This window comes from Ursus arctos, chromosome X (genome assembly GCF_023065955.2).
Source record: "Ursus arctos isolate Adak ecotype North America chromosome X, UrsArc2.0, whole genome shotgun sequence".
Classification (NCBI taxonomy): Eukaryota; Metazoa; Chordata; class Mammalia; order Carnivora; family Ursidae; genus Ursus; species Ursus arctos.
In genome coordinates, this window is record NC_079873.1 from 9,390,618 (window position 1) to 9,414,509 (window position 23,892).

The 23,892-nt window shown below is 48.2% G+C and overlaps 2 protein-coding genes and 1 long non-coding RNA gene across 4 annotated transcripts in view; 2 read left to right on the plus strand and 1 right to left on the minus strand.

Moving 5' to 3' along the window:
• TLR7 (toll like receptor 7) overlaps window positions 1-9,971 on the plus strand; it is a 27,041-nt gene extending 17,070 nt beyond the window's left edge. Inside the window, exon 3 of the mRNA XM_057310073.1 lies at window positions 114-9,971. Coding sequence (XP_057166056.1) covers window positions 114-3,263 — 3,150 coding nt within the window. The 3' untranslated portion in view covers window positions 3,264-9,971. The remainder of the gene's footprint in view (window positions 1-113) is intronic.
• Window positions 4,978-16,650, minus strand: LOC130543340 (uncharacterized). The gene is made up of 2 exons (XR_008958635.1): window positions 16,399-16,650; window positions 4,978-16,019 (listed from the first exon to the last, which is right to left on the minus strand). It is a non-coding gene; the product is annotated as an uncharacterized LOC130543340 (long non-coding RNA).
• The window catches only part of TLR8 (toll like receptor 8), a 26,010-nt gene continuing 13,239 nt past the window's right edge, over window positions 11,122-23,892 (plus strand). Inside the window, exons 1-3 of one of the 2 annotated variants that reach the window (XM_057310075.1) lie at window positions 11,122-11,516; window positions 20,125-20,190; window positions 21,045-21,178. The gene's annotated coding sequence lies outside the window, so the exon portion shown is untranslated. Of the gene's footprint in view, window positions 11,517-20,124; window positions 20,191-20,848; window positions 21,179-23,892 lie in introns of those variants that run through there. The other variant, XM_026478135.4, reaches the window with a different exon arrangement.

Genomic DNA, 23,892 nt, shown 5'->3' on the forward strand with positions numbered 1-23,892 from the left:
TATTTTAAACTGTAGCAAAAGAGAGGCAGCAGATGGGAAATTTCAAATCTGATTCTTGGTGTATTTTAGAATGATTTCGAGGGATGGTGATTTGTTCTTTCTTATACTTTCAGGTGTTTCCAATGTGGACATTGAAGAGACAGTTCCTTGTCCTTTTAAACATAACCCTAATTTCCGAACTCCTTGGAGCTAGATGGTTTCCTAAAACTCTGCCCTGTGATGTCAGTCTGGATGCTCCGAAGGCCCATGTGATCGTGGACTGCACGGACAAGCATTTGACGGAAATCCCTGGAGGTATCCCCACCAATGTCACCAACCTCACCCTCACCATTAACCACATACCCAGCATCTCCCCAGCCTCCTTCCACCAGCTGGACTATCTCGTAGAGATCGATTTCAGATGCAACTGTATACCTGTTCGACTGGGGCCCAAAGACCATCTGTGCCCCAGGAGGCCGCAGATAAAACCCAGAAGCTTTAGTAGACTCACGTATCTGAAATCCCTTTATCTGGATGGAAACCAGCTTCTAGAAATACCTGAAGGTCTTCCTCCCAACCTGCAGCTGCTGAGCCTTGAGGCCAACAGTATCTTTTCTATCATGAAAGATAACCTAACAGAACTGACCAACATAGAAAAGCTCTACTTGGGCCAAAACTGTTATTTTCGCAACCCTTGTAACGTTTCGTTTTTCATCGAAAAAGATGCTTTTCTAAGTCTGAAAAATCTAAAACTGCTCTCCCTAAAAGATAACAATATCACCTGTGTCCCTACTACTTTGCCATCTACTCTAACAGAACTCTATCTTTATAACAATGCCATCGTAAAAATACAAGAAGAGGATTTTAATAACCTCTATCAACTGCAACTTCTTGACCTAAGCGGAAATTGCCCCCGTTGTTACAATGTCCCATTTCCTTGTACACCCTGTGAAAATAATTCTCCCCTACAGATCCACCCATCGGCTTTCGATGCACTGACAGAATTACAAGTGTTACGTCTGCACAGTAACTCTCTTCAGCATGTGCCCCAGAGATGGTTTAAAAACATTAAAAAACTGAAGGAGCTGGATCTTTCCCAAAATTTCTTGGCCAAAGAAATTGGGGATGCCAAATTTTTGTATCTTCTTCACGACCTTGTCCAATTGGATCTGTCTTTCAATTATGAACTTCAGGTCTATCGTGCAGCTCTGAATCTGTCAGATGCATTTTCTTCACTGAAAAACCTGAAAGTGTTGCGGATCAAAGGATACGTTTTTAAGGAGTTGAGCAGCTATAATCTTTCCCCGTTACGGAGTCTTTCCAATCTTGAAGTTCTTGATCTCGGCACTAACTTCATAAAAATTGCGGACCTCAGCATATTTGAACAATTCAAAACATTGAAAGTCATAGATCTTTCAATGAACAAAATATCACCTTCAGGAGATTCAAGCGAAGTTGGCTTCTGCTCTAGCACCAGAACTTCTGTAGAAGGTCATGCACCCCAGGTCCTCGAAACATTACATTATTTCAAATACGACGAGTACGCAAGGAGTTGCCGGTTCAAAAACAAAGACACTCCTTCTTTCTTGCCTTTTAATAAAGATTGTTACACGTATGGGCAGACCTTGGACCTAAGTAGAAACAATATATTTTTTATCAAGTCCTCTGATTTTCAGCATCTTTCTTTCCTAAAATGCCTAAATTTGTCAGGAAATACCATTGGCCAAACTCTCAATGGCAGTGAATTTCAGCCTTTAGTGGAGTTGAAATATTTGGACTTCTCCAACAACCGGCTTGATTTACTCTACTCAACAGCATTTGAGGAGCTGCACAACCTGGAAGTTCTCGATATAAGCAGTAACAGCCATTACTTTCAATCAGAAGGAATCACTCACATGTTAAACTTTACCAAGAACCTGAAAGTTCTGAAGAAACTGATGATGAACTACAATGACATCGCTACCTCCACCAGCAGGACCATGGAGAGCGAGTCTCTTCGAATTCTGGAATTCAGAGGAAATCATTTGGATGTTTTATGGAGAGATGGTGATAACAGATACTTAAAATTCTTCAAGAATCTGCGGAATCTAGAGGAATTAGACATCTCTGAAAATTCTCTGACTTTCTTGCCCTCTGGAGTTTTTGACGGCATGCCTCCGAATCTAAAGATTCTCTCCTTGGTCAAAAATGGGCTCAATTCCTTCACTTGGGAAAGACTCCAGTATCTGAAGAATCTAGAAACTTTGGACCTCAGCTACAATGAGCTGAAAACTGTCCCTGAGAGATTATACAACTGTTCCAGAAGCCTCAAGAAACTGATTCTTAAGTATAATCAAATCAGGCATCTGACAAAGTATTTTCTACAAGACGCTTTCCAGTTGCGGTATCTGGACCTCAGCTCAAATAAAATCCAGATTATCCAAAAGACTAGTTTTCCAGAAAATGTCCTCAACAATCTGGAGATGTTACTTTTGCATCACAATCGGTTTCTGTGCACCTGCGATGCTGTGTGGTTTGTCTGGTGGGTTAACCATACGGAGGTGACCATTCCTTACTTGGCCACGGATGTGACTTGTGTGGGGCCAGGAGCACACAAGGGCCAGAGTGTAGTCTCTCTGGATCTGTATACCTGTGAGTTAGATCTGACTAACCTGATTCTGTTCTCACTTTCCCTATCAGTGGCTCTTTCTCTGATGGTGATTACAACAGCAAACCACCTGTACTTCTGGGACGTGTGGTATAGCTACCATTTCTGTAAGGCCAAAATAAAGGGGTATCGGCGTCTGACATCCCTGGATTCTTGCTATGATGCTTTTGTTGTATATGACACTAAAGATCCCGCGGTGACAGAATGGGTTTTGGATGAGCTGGTGGCCAAGTTGGAAGACCCAAGAGAGAAACATTTTAATTTATGTCTGGAGGAAAGGGATTGGTTACCAGGGCAGCCGGTTCTGGAAAACCTTTCCCAGAGCATACAGCTTAGCAAAAAGACGGTGTTTGTGATGACAAACAAGTACGCGAAGACGGAGAACTTTAAGATAGCATTTTACTTGTCCCATCAGAGGCTCATGGATGAAAAAGTGGACGTCATCATCTTGATATTCCTTGAGAAGCCCCTTCAGAAATCCAAGTTCCTCCAGGTCCGGAAGAGGCTCTGTAAGAGTTCTGTCCTTGAATGGCCGACAAACCCACAGGCTCACCCATACTTCTGGCAGTGTCTGAAAAATGCTCTGGCCACAGACAATCATGTGACCTATAGTCAGGTGTTCAAAGAGACGGTCTAGGCCTTCTTTGCAAAACAGGACTGCCTAACTTACCAAGGAGAAGCTTGGCTGCCTAGATTTTCTGATCTATGTCTCACTAAAAGGGTGTTTTTCAACTCTCTAAGACCGGGATGGTCCAAATCAGAGAGGAGAGTCACAGTGACAAAGGAGTTGGAACAATGGAATTTATATAATGCATCGAGTCATCTTTCTTAACTCTCTGGGACTCCATTTGCACTTGAGCCTCTCCTTTCTGTTCCTGGATCGATACTATTGGGAGGATGGCGGCAAGGAGAGGACGCGAGGCTCTCATTCTCCCGTAATTCTCTTGTGATTATTAAATATACACACAATCTCGAAATACTGACAAGAATTGCACTTCTGCCCGTAACAAGTACTGGTGTGTCTAGCAACAGGGTAAGAGATGCTCAGGGTCTGCGTATGTGACATTACAATGTACCAGACTTCGTGAAATGAAAACACAAGTCAGCTCCCCAACTGATGGCTTCCGTGTCACCCAGTGCCCCCTTCTGTGCAGATCGAGCGTTGACTCCCGACGGGTGGTTGCCTAGGTGCCACTCTCTTTGCCCTTGGGCCTGTTGCTGGGTTCCGTGTGGAAATAGTGAAAAACATCTTTACCACTGATGGACTATGTGGACTATGTCCACTTACACATGGAAAAAATTGAAGTGATCTGCCTTTATACAAAGTGAGGCTCTTTCCCTTTCATGATAATTTACCTGCTTAAATATTGTCATGGACTGAATGTTCCCTCCCAAATTCAGATGCTGAAATCCTAACCCCCCAGTGTGACGGTGTCAGGAGGTGGGGCCTTTGGGAGGTGATCGGGTCATGAGGGTGGAGCCCTCGGGAATGGGATCAGTGCCTTAGGAGAAAACCGCAGAGACTTAGCTTGCTGTGTTCCCGCCGAGCCCGAGGATACAAAGAGAAGTCACCAGCCTGCAGCTCAGAAAGGGCCCTCCCCAGAACCAGACAGTGCTGGCACTCTGAGCCAGGATTTCTGTCCTTCAGAACGGGGAGAAATAAGTGTGTGTTAAGTCATCCGGTTTATGACGTTTCCTTACGCAGCAGCCTGAGGCGACTCAAACAAGTATTTTTATCTGCGTTGCAAAGTTCTGTGTCCAAAGTAACATTGTCTCATGCAATTGGTCTTTCAGACTGCTTTGCTACCTAATATCGTATATCTGTAATTATCTCCCAACTCGATCCGTCAATATTAGATGGTTATGATAGTGGACTCTGCAGGAGGAGCCCAAGAACGTTCATGTATTTACAGCTATCGGGCAGGGACGACAGTTCTATGGATTTGTTTAAATTGCAGTGAGGCGGAAGGGAGAGGAGAAACTGAGGTTTACAGACCTGAACGCTCAGAAGGCTTCAGTCTTGAACGCCAACTTTCCTACTCAAAGGCAGCAACAGAAAGGACCACGGCATACCGAAGACACCCATACTTTCAACTGGGTCTAAAGTCACATGAGTTCAACGTTTGAAACCCGATCGCTTGGCTTTATTTCATGAGAGCGATTATCTACAGAGGAGCATTCGTTGGGAGATACTATGTATGCGTGAAATGCTGAAGGTTTTCCTTTGAGTATAATTGTAAATAAATACACAGTATATGCATTCTTTCCAAAGGACTTGTAATCGGTAAGGGTTACGCATTCCCAAACCAGTCTCTGGAATGAATAAAGACATAAGCTGCTAGAGCCAACTATTTGACAACATCTTTAAGCTTTATTGTACTTAATAGATGCCTTTCTTCTTCTTCAGTGAAAACACAAATAATGTCATAAAACTTGGCTCTTGGCCATCATAAAGCTTCTTCGATTAAAACACATCAACACATAAGGTTGAAGCGATTTTGGTGATTTATAAACCATAAAGCACTTGAAGACAGCTTAAACATCTTGTGAAATGGATTAAGAGGAAGGGAAACTGAAAATAAAGCATCTCAGAAACCGCAGCGTATTTTGACATGAGGTTACGTACAGGCTTTGTTGTAGGAAACAACCAAAAGCACATCGACAAATGGTTTTCATCTTAAATTCCTTGTAATCTTGGGCAGTCACTCTCTGAACCTTCAGAGGGCCTTCCGTGGAGTTCTGGGCGACGGGAGCCACTAACTCAGGCTACCAGGAGCGCATGACTGCCAGGTCCCCTCCAAAGCCCTGAGTGTCCTGCTGCTCAGCGGACCCGCCTCTGGTGGGCTCTACTCTGGAAGGGACTCCCGACTGTCCGTGAATCCCACTCCACTGTCAAGGCTTGGCCCCCAGCTCCTTTCCCCCTGGACTTGCAAGGTTGTGTCCTTCCTCCTCAGACACATCACGTTCCTCAGCGAGACTGGGGATCCAAGTCTCTGTGGTAGCCAAGCCAAGGCGGGGGTGGGGGGTAATTGGTCAGGCAAGTGTTACAGCTGAGAAAAGGCAAAGCAAGCGTCTGCTGTCTCGAGAGGAGAGAGGGGAGGAGCGTGATCATAGCCCCATTCCTGCGTGGGTCTCCTGGCCCCGCCCTCACATCTGTTTCCAGCTGTTTGGACACTCCCAGGTCTAGATGGTCTCTTAAGTGTAAACAGAAAGTATAGAGCACGTGGGGGGATGGTGACCTGAGAACCTGGGCGTGTCATTCCCCGGGCTCCCAGGAAACTAAAGGCATAGCAAGGACACACGCCCTTCCTTGTGGGGAGGCGTCTCCCCCAAACCCGCTTTTTATGTACTTCCGCCTTCTCCTCCTAACCAGGAGGAATGGCAGAAACAGGTTGCACATCTGGCTGCATTTTAAAATGGGGGGTGGGGATAAGGTTCAGTTTGTGGGAGGGGAAGGCAAAACGGGCTGTGCATTGGAGAACCCCAGGACTGAAAATTAACCCCTTTCACTGGGTTAATGTGATGCAAGAGAACAGGAGACCAAGCCACCAACCAAGCAACCAACCCGCCGAGTGAAAGGGAAGGGTTGAAGAAAAAAGAGTCCCAGGTGACGCCGAGGGTGCGCTACGCTGGGGGCAGTGTGCTGTTTCAGCTTTCTTCTTCTTTTGCCTCCCCCTCCCCCTCAGTTTCCTTTGGCTTTAGACGCCCCGCGGCGAGCCGAGCCTCGGGTAATGCACACGAATGAAGAGAAAGAGCAGTGGCTGCAGGTGGGATTCTTCTGTCTGGAAGCGGTGGTTTTGTGTGTGCTGTTGGTGTAAAACGGATCTCTTCCCCACCACCCAGAGTAAATCCCCACCTGCCTCGGTGAGCCTTCCCCGGGGCCCTGGCCGGACTCTCTGCCCCATTCAAATTCATATTCTGTCATCTTATCTCAAATCTCAACCCTGTGAGCTAAGAAACTGGATGAGATCTGGTCCTCTGCCTTTAAGATTACCTTCATCTTGGATTGTAGTCCGTTTCTAACGTGTTTGCCAGACGCTTCACTGGTTGTATTTCCCCACATTTATATGGATCCCTTCTCCCTCTTGGAGATTTCTCTTAATTCAATGTTTTGGAAGAGCCCGGACTTACACTGACTGAGGAGGTCTGAGTTCCGGTGTCTCACGAGGAGCATGGTCCGGCAACAGTCTGGTAGGATCTGGAAGGAGAAAGGAAGTCCTGGTGGCCTCGTGGCAGTTTTCTGACAGCCCTAGAGCCCCCCAGTGGGCAGGGTGAGGCGGGCAGCTGCTTCCACACACAGCAAACGGCTCGGAAGGTGGCAAACCCTAAGGGTCGAGGCCAGACAACCACAGCCAGCTAGGACTCCCCATCTGGCTTGTAGGATACACGTGACTGCTTCCCTTCACGCTGGCCCCGGCGACGCGGTGGGTCGTAGTTTCCAGGCGCTTTCATCGTGGCGAATTGCATGAGTTGACATCTTGAGCAGAAGTGTAGTAACGCCTCCACGAACTGAGGCTCATTGTCCAGGACACCACACTGCTAAGCCGAGTACTCGGGCTGTTTTGGAAATTAGAACTAGTCTCCTGACCTGTAGCACCGCCCCCCCCCCCGCCCGCCCCGGGACAGGGGGACATCCCCCAGGGCCAGGTGCATATGCGAGCCCGCCAAGCAGGACTCTGTCACCTTAAGTACAAGGGTTTCCAGCGCCCACCTCTCTGTCCTAGGCCTGCATTCTCATGATTTAGTGGCCTTTCAAGTGGACCATCGGAACGGAAATACCCGGTTAATTTATAACCTGCCAGGTATTGTTTTAACGCACGACTCTTCTCCATTAACACATCATGATGGATTGATTTGTGAGATAATCAACTCCCCCAGAGCGGGTCCCCTGAGTCGAGGGAACACAGGAAACGTGTTCTGAATGAAGAGCATGAATGTGAAACAATCTCGAGTTTGGCTCCCACTCCCAAGGGCAAGGCCCCCAAAGGGAATGACAGGGCAAGGAGAGAGTGAGGAGGGCCTTAGGAAGAACAGTGTAAGATGAGGTTCCTGGTACCTGGACAGCGTTATGAAATGGGGTGTGGAGGAGGAGGAGGGAAGGAAGTCACATTTCTTAAGCAGCGAATGCAAATTGATGCTTCATTTATTCCATTCAATCTTCACGTCGCCTCTGTGAGTCTATATTAGGAGCTCAATCTTAAAGGTAACGGGTTGACTCAGAGATACAGGTGAGATCAGAGGGGTTAAGCCAGCTACCCAAGGTCACAGAAGACGGAAATTGTCCCACCCTAAACTGACCCGGCTCTGTGCAACCAGCTCAATTGGTTCTCCAGTTTCACTGGGGACCAGAATCACCTAAGGAGCCTGGAAACCATGTGGATTCCAGGCCTCCACACCGGAGAGCCTGATCCCTGGGGCCCAGGAATCTGCATTTCCCAAACTAGCCCAGGCGTCTCTGGCGCAGCTGGCCTGCAGAGCCCAGTTTGGGAAGGACCACAGCTTCCTCTGGGACACCCGGGACTGTTAATAGAGGGGTCACTTCAGCAAGGAAAGCCTGGGTTCCCCCCCCCCCCCCGTATGCTCAGTTTCTCTTTCTCCTTCTGTGTAGAACTCTCGGCGCTCTTCCCCCACTGCTAGGGAGTGGAGCTGCACTTAAATTGCTAGAAACTTGTTTTAGAGGGCTATAATTTACATAGGATTGGCAGCTCTGGGGCTAAAATGTGAAGACAATTTGGACAAGAACACTGGACAGATTTAGGTAGAGACGGGTAAGTGGCCAACTGGATTCACAGTTCCTTAAGTCCTGACAAATAGAGCTGCTTATGATCACAATTTAAAGGGCGCTTTGCTATAATTTCCCTGGTAACTGACCGAGCTCGGGGTTCTAATTCTATGTATGCGGTGCAGAGCGCCACCTAGCGGAACCTCTTGGCTGTTGATCATTTCCTGAGACCCTTGGCTGGGTCTCCATAGTGAGCTGTGGGAGAAAATATAAAAATAGATATCATCTTTCCAAAAGCGTGTTTGTGGCTATTTCGACATATAGTCATTGCATTAATACAGAAATATATAGGGATGTACGTTAAATGGTGTTTATTGATGAGAGGACAATAGAAAAAGTGTTGAAGACCATTAGATGATCAAATCCTGGTTTTGACCATTTATTTCCATTGCTTTGGCTTGGTGTCTCCAGATGGGGAATCATGCATTTCCCTTTGCAAGTGCAGGTGTAGATGAAAAACCCGAGTTAACTGGGTGAGCAGCCCTCTCTCCCTATGACACATTTCTGTTTATCATAGACAATGGCCCCCAATGTTACACTGTGGTTTAAGCAAAGATAGAATTCCTCTTAGTATGTCTCCGGCACTCCCACTCTCAACCTCTCTTGCCGTGTACCCCCCACTCATATTTCTGAATTATCTAACCACTAACCATTCTCTCTTGCCACCACTCTCACCCCACCGGCCCATAAATGGCATCTTTGAAGCCTGCTGAGACTTGATAGTTTGAGGGTTAGTGGTCTTTTTCATCCTACTGACCCGTGAGTTCAGGAACACTGTCGTTGGGTGGGCACGATGCTCGGGCGTTCCATGCCCGCTTCCCACAAAGTTAACCAAGTCAAAGATGATGGAATGCTTACATGCTTATATATATATGTTTCTATATATCCGTTCATATATGTGTGTGGCTTTGTGTGTATGTATGTGTGTTATTAGAATTGCTAAGTCTAACTTCTACATAGGTTAGTTGTAAAACTAAGTGATGTAATCCATGAAAAGTACTCAGCATGGGGTGTGATATCTACCTAGTGCTCCCTAAATATTAGCTTATATTATTTTTATTTTATTACTTTAGATATACGATCGATGGTATATTCTCGAACGGTGAATATTTCTAATCTTTTTTTTAAGCACACAGTATCTGAGAATTTTCTTCTAGCCATTTCTGCTGTGTAGAAACTTTATGCACAACATTTTATGTACTATATTCATATACTGTTTTAAAATTTTTTCATGTAGGGAATGACACTCAGTTTGTTCGCTCTTCCCTTCATTACCTATTCTCAATCACTGTTTGGTCTACTCTTGTTTTCTTTGGCTGTAAATCCATCAAACTTTCCAGAAATGTCTCAGATACCCAGAGCTCATTTCTATAGGCATTTTTTAAATGTAATTTTTCATTTTCTATAATCTTCTATCCAACCATGAGAATGCTGACCACTTCCTACTCAAAATTTATTTGAGGAAAGTCCCTTTTTGTTGATCCAAGTTCCTGTATTTCCCCAGTTCTGCTTTTCCCTGTGATCCTACAAGAAGAAAAATAAGAAAATGCAAACGTATGAACCAATGTTGGTTTGCATGAACCCTGTGATGCTTGTTTCTTTTTTGAAGATTTTATATATTTATTTGAGAGAGAGCAGGAGCAGAGGGAGGGGCAGAGGCCAGAGGGAGAAGCACGCTCCCCACTGAGCAGGGAGCCCGACATGGGGCTCGATCCCAGGACCCTGAGATCAGGGCCTGAGCCGAAGGCAGACGCTTCACCGACTGAGCCACCCAGGCGCCCCAACCCTGTGATGATTCTTTATCGGTAAGAATCAGAATTGAATTCTGATATTTGCCCTAACTCTGGGTATAATTGGTCTTCCTTGTCACATGGGAGTTTACATTTTTCCTGATACAGCCTGTTTTCATGAAACTTCATTCAAAAAGCCTTCTTGAGAGAGACCATATCCAGGTTTATATCCAAAAGTCTAAAGAGCTAGCTTCTGAGACTATAAGGTACTCGGTTTAATCCCTCCCTAAGAGGGGCTGGTCGCCCAAGTTGAACCACGCCCAGCCTTGGTGCAGCCCACCTGGCCATTTCGAATTCCACTCGGAAAGTCTGCAGGTTTCAGAAATGCTGGTGTCTGAGGGACCAGGTCCCTTCCATCTCTCGGCAGCTGAGTGAGACACAGCCGCCAATGTCAAGGAACCTTCCCCTATGTTTCCTTTAAAAAGTCTCGCGGTTTCGGTTCCTACGTTTCCGTCTTTAGTCCACGCAAACACACAGGTGGGACATGACTCCCATCAATCACGAGGGTTGCAACCGCAGAGATTCTCAGGCTGGGGATCGTACCCGGATATCTCAGCAGGGAGGACATATTTATTGCGAGACGGTCACAGAGATTTAGATATCGACTCTCCCACCTGTCATAGTCGCTTCCTAACCTTGGTGGCACCTTGACATTACCCAGCGAGCTTTAAAAATCCCCGTGCCTGGGCCCCACGTACGCGGATCTTGATTGAATTGGTCTAGGGTGTAGTCAGGACTTTTGGATTTCAAAGCCCACGGGTGATTCCGATATGCAGGCCAAGTTGAGAACTGCTGCTGTAGGGTAACTGCTCTCGGACAACCTGTTCTCGGGCTTGAGCACGCATCAGAGTCACCTGAGGGGTTAGGCAAAACTCACAGCTGGTGGGTCCCACGGCAGTTTCTGATTCCGTAGGTCTGGAGCTGAGCCCGAGAATTTGCATCTCCAACAAGCCGGGCCCACGGGACGCGGGTGCTCCTGGGCCGGAACCACACTGAAAACCCGTGCTCTCCTGAGTAGCCGCCAAACTTCACTGGCTTCCGTGGCCCTGCCCTGGAGCTCCTGGGTCAATACATTTGAGTCCTGGTGGCTACATTTTAAATAACAGCCAGATGATCGCCAAACAAGCGATCTAAAGACCAGTCTTTGCAGAACCGCCCCCTGGACACAGTTTATATCTACCCCTTTAGGTGCTGAGATGACGCCGGGAGACAGAGTAATTGAGAATGTCACCTTTTCTTTCCCTTTGCCCCTCTTCCTTTGTTCCCATCCAAGCTGACCTTCGGCTCCGTGCCCGTTGCCTTGGGGGACATGTGAGGGGTAAGTTATTTGGATTTTGTCTTCTAAAGGCCTACTGGTGTTAGGGGATCATAGGGGCGTTGGGGGATGTAAAGCGACACGAGGGCATCCGGGTCTCCAGTAAGCGCAAGGGAGAAGGCTGCTTCTCCACCTGTTTTGAAGAGGGAAGGAAATAGGCGGGCCAGGGAGGCCCGTTGTCGGTTCTAAGAGGCAATGTGTCAACTTTGTGTGCAAAATGATTATGAAATGGATGGCCCGTGCACATGCGCGCACAAACCACTCTGGACCGACTACGTCAGACTCGGGAACTGCGCACAGGCTGTGGGAGGCAAGGCTCCCCGGGGCTCTGAAAGGCTGAGTTAGGCTTCGGGAGAGTCGGGTAGGATGAAGCTCAGAGATGGAAAAGAAACCGAGTCCTAGAAAAGCCATGTTCCTTTCTGCACATCGCAGCGGATGGACTTGCATTCACACCCCCTACACTAACCATACGTTCAACTACTTTCCACCGGGCTACGTTTCCTTTCTCATCTGGTGGTGTTTTCTCAAAACCAAACTCAGTAAGTGGATTTAGAATATACATTGGGAAGCCTGACCTTGATTTCGTATCACTCAAAATTTATAAAATTAAGGCTTCTCTAGCTCATCGCTTCGTTAAAATTCTCTATCTACTCCCAAACGGGGGGAGCAAACGTTTATCGTTTTGCAGTGTTCGCTTTTCTTAAATCTTAAACCCTTTTGAGACCCACAGGCCAAATCGTGAATAACAGTTCTTTTTATTTAAAAACTTGGGTTGCCGTCACTGAAACTGCCCCCAAAGTAGGAATAAAGCTTTTAGACACGTGCAGATTTGTCGTAACCTTTTACAGCGATTTACATTTTCATACTCCTGTATACGTTATCACACACAAATGACCCGGCCGCATAGTCAGGAAGTCCGAAATATTGGGCTGCGAGCGCCATCTCGTGGCAAGATGGTTATTAACACCTTTGCCGTTGCCTGGATGTTCCAGAAATAATTTCTGACCTTGCAGGCCTTTCTGCAGTCCCTTGGGCTGCAGATGCAGAAAGGAAGAAGCAAAAATGGTTTTCTCCAACTCCAAGAATACCACTGAGAGAGAGTTGGAGAATGGAAAAAGTGAATTCGAAGGGAAGAGAAAAGAAAACATGTTGGGGAAGGGGGAGGGGAAGAGATACTTCAGATGGTGAGGAATCAGATGAAGACTTTATGGAATCTTCCTCTCCAGCTGAGCCCTGGGCCTCCATCCTAACAGATTGTTCTCCTGTTTTCAGAGTGCCCTCCTATTTGAATTAATTGACTGTTCCCCAGATCTTCCCGCATGTTTTCAGGCTCTGGTATCAACCCTCTCCCCCGAGCGGACGCTCTCGCCCCCAAGTATCCAATCTGACCTCCTACATCCCAAAGACACCGGAGGCTCCCGATGTGCACTTGTTCTAATGTCCTCCCCTCCACAGCAGAATGTTTGGTGTCACGGTCTTCCGCACCACTGCACAAAAACGAGATTCTTCCCCCAAAGAGCCCGTCCACCAAGATGCCTATCCTATTCCTCAAGGAGAGGTGGGCCTCCCTTAGGGGTTCCTTCCCCTTGGAAAGTGAAAACCCCACCCAGCCTGCTCCTGGCTTGCTGCCTTTTGCCGGCTTGGAAAACTTGCTCCATCAGGTATGGCTCGTGTGCTGTACAAACACGCTCTCCTATTCTGCAGGCGCTTCGTCTCCCCAGAATGCGGTTCTGTTACTTTCCTTCCAAAGATGTTTGTTGTGGCATTGTTTGTAATTAAAAGCAAAAAAAAAAATAGGGCAAACCTAAATGTCAATGGGAGATTCATTAAGTAAAATGTTACATCCGTACCACGTGCACAGCAGAACCATTAAAAATACTAAGACCGATGTACAAATTCAAAACAAGGCTAGGTGGAAAAATGATACAGAGTAGTACTTGTCGTCTGATCCCGGTTTTCCAAAGAATTGCTTGTAGTGCCAGGTCAGTATACACGGAGGGAACATCTTTGAGATCATGCACCACATTGTTAATACTGTTTTGTTTTTTTTTTTTTGGATGGGTGGACGCTGGAGGGCTTTCATTTTCTATGTTATACGTTCCTGAATTTGAATGTTTAGAACTATGTGGTAATATTATAATCAGGAAAGATTTATGTATTTAAAAAAACTTCCCTTAATTTTACTGATCTAATCCTGTGTCTCCCTTCCATTTTTCCCAACATTTATCAACCGATAGGGGCACAGGGCTGCGTTGGTTGAGTAAAACAGCGCTCGGACTCAAAAGGCTTACAGTCTGGTAGAGAATGGAAAACGGACCCGGGAAATAGAGTGTCGGGCAGCATGTGACGAAGTGCCGCGGAGTTCTTGGTTCGTGTGGGCTAATTTGCAAGCCCACATTTGCTGAACCTTTGCAAGCCTGCTTCCTCCTCTGAAAGCGGATACCCCAATCACCACCAAAGCTGAACGTGGGCTGTAATTGGGGAGAGCCTTGGAGGGGTGCCTGCGATGCCAGGAAGGGCATGGAGGACGCCTACCTGCTGTGCGGGCCCGCAGCGTGGGGGCCCCGGGAGCTCCCCGGCTCCCCGAATGCAAGCTCCCGTGGCTCTCCAAAGTGGGGCCCGGGGGGCAGGTGGAGACTGTCCGGGAAGCGTGAAGAAGGCTGCAGAGTCAGGACCGGGTTAGGGCGGTGGCGGGAACCCAAGAGCAGGACTGAGGTCCGAGACTACGGAGAAGGAGGGTTGGGAAGAGATGGGCTCTGGCTTGCAGAGAAGGTCGCATCGCCGCTCTTGGGGCCATGCTGATGATGGCGGTTTGAGCCGAGGTGATGGTAGACCGTTGCACTCATTCGGGAAGCTTCCACGGTGTGCTGGGCTCGCTGCTGCTGCGTGGGGGAGGGGGGACGGGGTCTGATCGCCTGCCCGGCTACTGTGAAACCCCTTTTAACCTGGCTTTTGCTTCTTCTACTCTCAAAACTACTTTGTCGAATGTCATCTTCTGTTTGCCAAATTAGGTGAGTTTTTATAGGCCCCTGGGATCCTTTCCGTTGTTGGAATAACCGGTAGTGGTCAAGGGCACCATTCTGGAGCCAGAGTAACCTGACTTTGTCAACCTCTTTGTGCTTTAGTTCCTTCCTATAAAAAGTGAGCACAACCACAGTCCCTCCATCAGGGGGTTCCCGGGAGGGGTGAGTACATTCGTAAGGGCCCATGCTGGCACCCAGTAAGCTCTACTGAGGGTCAGCTACAGCTGGGGAGCCCTTCCTCTCTTCCCCGACTCTCCTCCCTTCCCTCTCCATCCCTCCCTCCCTTTATTCCAGAAACATCCACCGAGCTTGCCACTATGCCCGGCCCCTGGGCTGGGCGCAGGACGATACAATGATGGGGTCCCTAACCTCAGGGACACACACTGATCACTGAACACATGCTAAGAGTTTGAAAAAAGGGAAACAGGATGGCTTGGCCCTTTGGGAGGGCAGAGCACGAGGTCCCGCCCAGGCAGGGGGCGGGGGGAGTGGGGCGTTTAGAGGAGGCCACGTGGCGTTGATGAAGTCCCAACTGAGTCTTGGAGGAGTCCCAGAAGGGAGCCAAGTTCGGGTGGAGTGGCGACATGGGGGCAGTGTATGTGGCACTTGGGAGGGGAGACAGAGGACTGAGTCGGAAGGGGGCTTGCCCTTGGGGAGCTGGAAGGGTCTTGTCTGTCCACCCAGCCCTCTGTTTTGGACCTGTGGGTCTGTCCTCGACTTCCCCTCCACCCCCCTTCTAATGGCTCTGCCGCACACATTGTACCGATGTACCGTTTTACTTAACGAAGTTCCTCTTGACTGACATCTGGGTTTGTCCTAATTCTTTTTCTAAATTACGAACAAAGTCACAACGGGCATCTTTGGAGGGGAAACGACACATCACGAATGTCCACACCTTCTGCTTGTGCTTTTCTTTGGAAAAAGCATTGTTTGTCATATCGTTTTAAGTGAGAACATTCACCTTTTATTTTATCTTTACACCCATGTGCATATACAGAGAATCTTAACCTAGCTCAGTTTGTGTCGTCATTTTTCTTTTTAGTATTTAAATAAATCTTTTACTTGAGGCTGGTTGTAGAGATACAAAACAGTTGCAGAGAGAGGACAGAGAGTTCTTGGGGATTGCGCCCCGTTCCCCCTGTTGTTAGTATCTTCTATTACTATGCTACTTTTGTTGATGCATTATTAGTTGAACCCCATACTTTATTCCGGTTTCATTAGTTTTCCCCTAATGTTCGGAAGACCTTATTACATGTAGTTGGCTCGTCTCCTTAGGCTCCTATGACCTATGACAGTCACTCAGATTTTCCTTGGTTTTGATGACCTTGACAGTTTTGAAGATTACTGGTCAGAGATTTTGGAGAGTACCCCTTGATTTTGGTTTTTCTGATGTTCTTCTCATGATTAGACCGGGGTTATGGGTTTTGAGGAGGAAGAGCCACCGAGGTGAAGTGCCATTCTTGACACATCCTATCAGGGGTACCTGTTAGCAATGAAATTATTTTTCTATTTGTCCGTCAGTATCTATTAAGCTAAATACGGGTTCCCACTGACGTCTCCAATCAGTCTAGTGCCGAGTGGTTTATTCTGTCCTCCCCCCCACTTTAAGCTCTATTTTTGACTGAGCCTCTTTATATCTTAACTTTCTAAAGACACCCCACCCCTCGCCACCCCCCTCTTTACTCATGGATAAGCATGGCTAAGGCTTAAAGCTTTACAAGCTATAAACACATCTCCATGTGACTACAGGCTCAATGGAACAATCACACAGGATGGTCTCGCTTCATCACCCGACTCGTTCAACTGTGGCCCATCCGTGCACACTGCCATTCCCCCCCCCCCCACCATCCCCACCACCTGACCTTGAAAGTCTCTCACTGTGTCAGCCAGCTTTCACGCTCGCCTGGGAAGCCTTTCCCTCCACGATGCCATGGGGTTTCGAGCGAACCAGGGCAGCCATGTCAGGCCTCCTCTGCCTCCGTGCTCCCCTTGGCTCTCAGGTCTAGCGTAGCGAGGAAAATTCCAGACACTGCCTCTTCCCCCTGATTGCAGCTGGGGTGCTCCTGATTCCCAAAACTTCTCTGCGGCTTCTGAGTTTCCTCCTGAACTTAGCACAGGCCAGGCCCTTGTCTGAGACCCAGCTGGCATCTCTCTCTCTCTCTGTCATGCGCCTCTTGGATCATCTCCTCCTTTTCAAGCTGGATTCATTAAACCTTGTCCAGGGAAAGGAAATACTGTTTTATGTGTGGGTTCATATATTTCAAACATCTAGAACTGGACTGCCACTTCTGCAACTGCTCCCTTTTCTTGGGCCCTGTGGCACCGACCCTCCCTGAAGCAGTGACCACCTCTCAGCCCCCTTCCCACCGGAGGGAGGTGGGGGAGGGAGGCTTGTGCATCTCCAGTGGGAGGGACTCTCGCTGGTAAATGTCTTACAAGGCCTTTCTGTTTCACTGATCCCTTTTGGCCTGGGAACATCTGTCAACACCTGAATTGGCTTTGGCGGACCGGGAGCAGCCGGAAGGAACGTCAGCAGGCACGCAGTGCGTCTGCGGAGAGAGGTTTGAGGATGATGATGAGATGTCAGCAGAAGAGGTGGGGAGTGGGAGCACAGAGTTGGTGGGGGCCGGAAGACTCACCCCCATCCTCTTCTCAAAACATGGATGGGAGGCTTGATCCTGTCTGGCTTTTCACTTAGGGCATTCACGAAGGGGGAAGTTGAAAGCACACAGAGCAGAAGTGGGGTGGTGGGTTCCCATACTCCTCTCTACCGCTGCTGCCCTCTTGACCTTTGCCTTCAGTTCTCACATCCCTGAGGTAAGGTGGCCCTTCCAGCTCTCAAGTGCAATGGCTTTTTGTGGTGTCTTGGCCCATTATTTGAGACACTTGCTTCAGGAACCACAGGAATGGGTTGCAACGGATAGAAAGGCCCAGGTTTTCAGATAATTGGTCTGCAACCTGGGACTGCCTCAGGAAGGGAATTTGCAGTGGACTGCAAGACCTTCCCTTGGCCCTGCTTGTGCAGTCAGACGTGCTGTTGAAAGGAGACAGTCCTATTCGTGATGCTGAAATAGGCTTCAATTTGGTTTAGCTGAGCCACCGTGTACAGTTGCACAGGTTGTCCACTGCTCAAGAGTAGTAGGCCATATGGCCAAGTGAGGCTGTAATCCAGCTCTCCCTCTTCATACCTAGCTCTGTGCCCTGATCTGGGGCTACATAAGCCATAGGAAGAGTACCTTTAGCTAACTTTTTCATCCAGAAGGCTGCCATTTTCTACTGGGTATTGAGGTATTATAAAGACTAGCACTTCAAGCTTTTGTTTGAAATGAGAAATAAAAGTACAATGGAGAAGAACTGGTTGGGAATGGGCATAATGGGGCAGGTGTAAGTCTGAGTGCTAAGAGTGCTCCGGAGGGTGGGTCAAGGGACTCGGGAGTGAGGGAGGAAGGGGGAGTAGGGAAAAAGCTATGGAATTGTGGGAACAGGTACCAGAGGACCATGAGATGGACAGTAGCTGCTACCTGTGGCCGAGTCCTGTGGCCCACGTCACCTGTGTCAGTGTTGACCCAGGAGGGGCTGCCCGGAGGTGCCCTGGGAAGCTGCAGTGGGGCTCCGGGACATGGGCCCACAGCAGCCGTGCCCTCAGGAGCTCTGCACCTCGATTTAAAGCCAGGATGGACTCCTATCAGATCCGGCCTTTGCGTAGAGGAACCCTCTTGTGCATTTCTTCATCCGAATCCATTGCCTAAGAAATCGTTCTTTTCCGTGACTCCTTCCACCGTAGCCTTTTCTATATTTCATGTTGATTTTTTTGGACACACAGCTGATCCCCGGTACCTGGTGCTGTCCTGGTCTTGAGCCTTCTCCAGGGCTCCATGGGATCTCCCTATGTGGCACTTCGCTGTGGCCCGTCTGCGGAGAAGCCATCCACTGGCCTGCGCATGCTCGGGTGCCCACTGATGCCAGAGGGAGAGGGGTGCGGCCAGCACCCTGACCGTGGTTCCCCTGGCCCGCTGTGGGCAACAGCCCAGGGGGGAGAGGTCCAGGACGAGGGAGCAGTGACGATACTAGCTCTACCTGGGGGGTTTACTCTGCGCCGGGTACTGTACTAAAGGTTCCACAGGCACAGCTTAATCCTCAAAGCCGCCATAGGAAGAAGATGCTGGTGTTTTTATCCCCATTTGAGAGATGGGAAAACTGAGGTCAGAGAGGCTCATCTGGGATGTGCCTGTGGCCTGACTGGAGCACTTAATGACAGATCATCTCCATTTTGAAATACAGACCTGCGTCAACATGGGGGGCAAGGGGAAGAACAAGGAAGGGGGCGGCCAAGACTTTGGACCCTGGCAGGGCAGGGTAGGGCAGGGAGAGCGGGTCTGGCCACTGAGGGCCAGGTTTGGGGCTCAGGCAGAGGACCGGCTCCTCTGGCCACTTTCCACATGGGGCTAAGCTTCCGGTTTGCAATGACTGTCCTGCCCCAGTGTCCATTTCATTGTCCTCTTTCATGGTTACTGGTTGGGTGGAAACACCTGTGAAGTTGCATTTCATTTGAGTAAGTGGCCCATGTTCCCGAGCTTGCCTGGCTGACACTTTGTGGCTAGGGAGCCAGGGCGTGTGTGTCTGGTTTTTCTAGAAAGGCTGGCCAGCACTCCAGCCTGAAGTTCAGCCCACTTGTGCAGCCCACTACGGACAGTCATTTTTACTTCTTTTTTTCTTTTTAAGATTTTATGGATTTGAGAGAGAGAGTGACTGATAGAGCGCAAGTGGGGGAGGGGGGACAGAGAGGGAGAAGCAGACTCCTCGCTGAGCAGGGAGCCTGAAATGAAGTGAAGTGATCCCACGTTCTTGGCATCACGACCTGAGCCGAAGGCAGATGCTTAACTGACTGAGCCACCCAGGCACCACTTTACTTACTTTTTAAAACTTTATTTTGGGGGGCGCCTGGGTGGCTCAGTCATTAAGCTTCTACCTTCGGATCATGTCATGATCCCGGTGTCCTGGGATCGAGCCCTGCATTGGGCTCCCTGCCCAGCGCGAAGCCTGCTTCTCCCTCTCCTTCTGCCCCTATCGGTGTTCCCTCTCTTGCTGTGTCTGTTAAATGGATAAATAAAATCTTTAAAAAAAATTTTTTTTTAAAAACCTTTATTTTGGAGCAAATGGTTCAAGGGAAACCAAGAGACTGGTGGCAGGTAGATGAGATCTGAGCTCACTATCATAGAGGCTTCTGGGGGGTCCATGAAGCCACAGGCTGTGTTCCCTGGTGTCATGGGAACCCTGGGGGGGGATAATAATGATACGATGTGTGTGTGTGTGTGTGTGTGTACACGCACACATGAAAATGTCACCCCCACCCCACCCTGTCCCCAGTGTCAGGCAAGATGAAGCACATCCTGTCCCATTCCAAATGACTCTCTTGGCCAGGGGTCAGCCAATGTTTTCTGGGAAGTAGATATTTTAGACTTTGTGGGCCAAGAGGCACATCGAAGACATGATGTAGGTACTTACATAATAAGAGAAAAACACATTGCACAATTATTTAATTGATACAATTCAAAATATAATAATCGAGTGCACTTTTTGTAATACAGGTCTAATGCTGACGAGAATGGGATTCTCTCGGTGGATGATCACATCCTGTGTAATTGGAGTTCAAGGTTAGTGTTCTTTATCATCAGATTGATTGCAAACGTTTCTTTGTAAAAATTAGTCTTCACCCCCATCGCCCGCACCCCCTACCCGGGGCTGGGTTTAGCCGACATGCTGCAGTGTGCTGACCCCGGTGCTTAGTCAGACCTTCAGAGGCGCTCTGAGAGCCCCAAAGCCAGTTCACTCATCAGACCAGATCACGAAAGTACCATCTCCTGCCTCATGAATGCTCGTGCTCATCCAGTCACTCGCTCACTCCTTCGCTGGACGTTTACTGAGCTTCGACCACGGGCCAGGTGCTTACGGACGTGTGGCGACACCGGGAGTGAGACGCCCTCTCTGTGCCACGCCCGGTGGGGACCCCACGCCCACCTTGCTCTGTGCTGTCTTGGAAGCGCATGGAACACAGAGGAAGCAATGCAAATGTTATTTCACTGCATTATATAACAAAAGATGAGTTTGGGCAGTCCTACACCGAATTCAAATGTGTGCTAAAATTTATAAAAACGCACCAGAGTTTTCCTAGTCGAAGACAAAATGTCCCTGTGTCTCTCTCTCCTTTTCCCCTGATCCTGCTCTCCAGAACAAACCGACGTTCACATTTTGGTGAGGATCCTTGCAGTCATCTCCCCAACCCTCCCCCCCAACACACATACACCCAAATACACACGCACACGCACACATACACACAACCCCACATGTGTTATATTTGTATCATTCATTTAAATCATTTTATAAATAACTTTCTCCCCCTGAATTTCAGTTTTGAAATTTTAAAGCACAGTCAAGAAATGATTTGGCAACAGTTAAGAAATCATAAGTTCCCTTCTTCCCACATAAACTTCTGCAATCCGTGTGCTAGGTTCTGCTGATGATAAAGCTGCCGAGTTCAGGAAGTTGGCCAGTTTCTTTCCTCCGAGGGTGCCCACTGACACAGGCTGCCCTCCCCGGCGCTGCAGGTGACCGAACGAGAGATTAGGACGGCGACAGAGCCCGGTAAGCCACTTCTATTCTCTTAACAAAGCTTTCCTACGAAATACGGGATTTGTCAGTGACTGTGAAATACGGTTTGGTGGCGAATGGTGTCACCACGGAAAGGGATGAATGGGGCCAGTAAGGATCAAAAGGTTAAGTACTGAAGCAACTCTCGGCGATAGGCAGTAAATGTTGAAAATCAAATGCAGTGGTCTTACGAATTCGAACAGGAGAACAAGCAAATTCCAAGTTAGGAGCTGACCATTGCTCTCTGGTCCTGCCAGAAACCATAGTCTCTTCTAGAACCAAAGGACTAGAAGTGAAGTGGGTGGCGGAAGTGTTTGTCCTTCGCTACCTCTCCAAAAACAGGACAAATTCTCATCTCACGTGCTCCAGTCACTCGCTAGGGCCTAGGGAAAGCCTGAAATGAATATACTCCTAGGAGTGTTCAGTATTAGCTGCTGCTTTTCTTAGTAGGGATTTTTAAGTGAACGTGTCACCATTTCACACTACAATCGTAGAAATGGTGGCACGTAGGACAGCAGGTGATCAGTTTTTGTTACTGTCAAGAACTGTCAGATTGAAAAACAAACTTGACAATTTTAAGAAGTGCTGTGTTTTCTAAAACAGTCGGTGAGATTTGAGAGCAGTTGAAAAGTCTGATTTCAAGAGAATCTCATCTAAAATTTACCCTATATTGTTTTCATGCTCATTCAGTGCTCAGTAAAGTTCTTGAAGTTATTTATTTTTATAGCCATTTAGTGTATATTTAAGTTTTTGAAATGGATTTTCTTTTTTCTTTTTTTTTCAAGTTTTTACTTTATTTCCGGTTACGTAACCACGCAGTGCAATATTAGTTTCAGGTGTACATACGGTGATTCGACCCTTCCACACAGCACCCGGGGCCCCTCGCAGATGCACTTCTTAAAAGACCATCCGTGTGCTCTCTGGTTAAGAGTCTGTTTCTTGGTTTGCCTCTCTCTCTCTCTCCTCACCCCCTTTGCTCATCTGTTTTGTTTCTTAAATTCCACAAATGAGTGAGATCATGTGGTGTTTGTCTTTCTCTGACTTATTTCGCTTACCATAGTACTCTCTAGCTCCGTCCACGTGGCTGCAAAAGGCAAGATTTCATTCTTTTCGCTGGCTGAATGAAGTTAATTTTGAAATCCATGTGATGCCCATTTTAGATCTTGAAAGGAAATTAAGTCTGGACTGCAGTTTTATGATGCTTTATAAACGGACTATAGCGGCCCAACACGGCCACTGGCACATGTGGACTTGGGATCGGAGTTACCCGATTTTCACTTGGTAGGTGAAGCTGCTGTGGGAGCCACAGCCAATATCATTGTTATTATAAGTGAAGAGAGAATAATAACAAAATCAAACGAAGCTTGGAAACGTGTCCTGCCTCCCTCCCATTGGTGGTATAGGTGGAGGTCAAGGACCTCGCGGGCGCCTGGCCCCAGAGCAGAGGTTGTCAGCCTTGACTACGCACTAGAATCACAGGGGAAGCCCCAGACTGATAAAATCAGAGTGTCGGGGGCTGGCCTGGCCGTTCAGCTATCTCAACGTGAGCCTAGGAGCCACGGCCTTAGAACAGCACCCCACTGGCTCTTTCGGTCCTTCGCTTAAAGAGCACAGTCCTTTTGTAGGGGGTGAGAAGGTTCCAGGAAGACCCGAAGCTCCCTCATTAGTCCCTTGGTTGGATTTCAGAAAGCAAAGTAAAGGCTCCACGTGTGCCTTATCGGAAAAGCCAAGGCTATGGTTCAGGGCCAGGGCTGGTTCTCCAGGGCCTGCATCTCATCCCGCGGTACAGTGATCCTCAACACTGACGGTGGGGGGCAGGGGGGACGGAAGGCAGGCTCTTGGGAAACCCAGACTTAGGGAACATCAGGGCGTGTGCGCGGGGGAGGATGGCGTTACTCATGGTTAGTCTTTGAAAGTCAGTCGGAGATTATTTGTAAGGGCATCTTAGGGTCACCTCCAGAGTCCATGGAGGGGATCATCATTCCAGTGGAATGTCTTGACTTCAGCCGAGTTATTAAACAGAGCTGAGGGATTTGTTGTTTTTTAAACTCTTATCTCCAGTTTATGACTCTTCTGGGCTATGAACACAGAGCAAATCTGAACGCAAAGCCCATTGGTTCTGGATCGGCATTAGCAAGTACGGGCCGTGCTGACTTTCCAGAGGGTTACAGATTGCTCCTGGTGCGTGCCTATGTCTACAGTCATGGGTTTCTAGTTGTTCTGTGGCTTTACAGACATCTGGAAGTGCCTGGTGGTAGACCGATCAGTGCAGAAAGGCAAGGTGGAAAATCCACCCCCGGCATTTGAATCCTGAACGTTCCAGGTGTGGCTACGGGGTCTCTGCTGATCGTCAAAACCAGATCATTGCCAACCAGCTGCTTGCTTCCAGAACGACCAATTTGCTAACTCCTCAGGAAATTCTGGGCTTGGTTGCAGCTCTGCCACATACCATTTGAGTGACCTTGGGTAAATTAGCTTCTCTGAGCCTCAGGTTCCCCATCTGTAAAATGGGGGCTTAGAGTAGCACCCTCCGCACTGATTTTTATTAGGATTAAATACAACAGTGTGTGACTTGCACTGGTCCCAGTGTTTGCTTCCTCGTAAAGCACTTACCAAGTGCTCCCTACTGTATTGTCAGGAATTCAAGTAGCGTGATTTTTCATATTTCTATGTATAGGAAATCAGGATCCGTGTCTTCACTGACATGT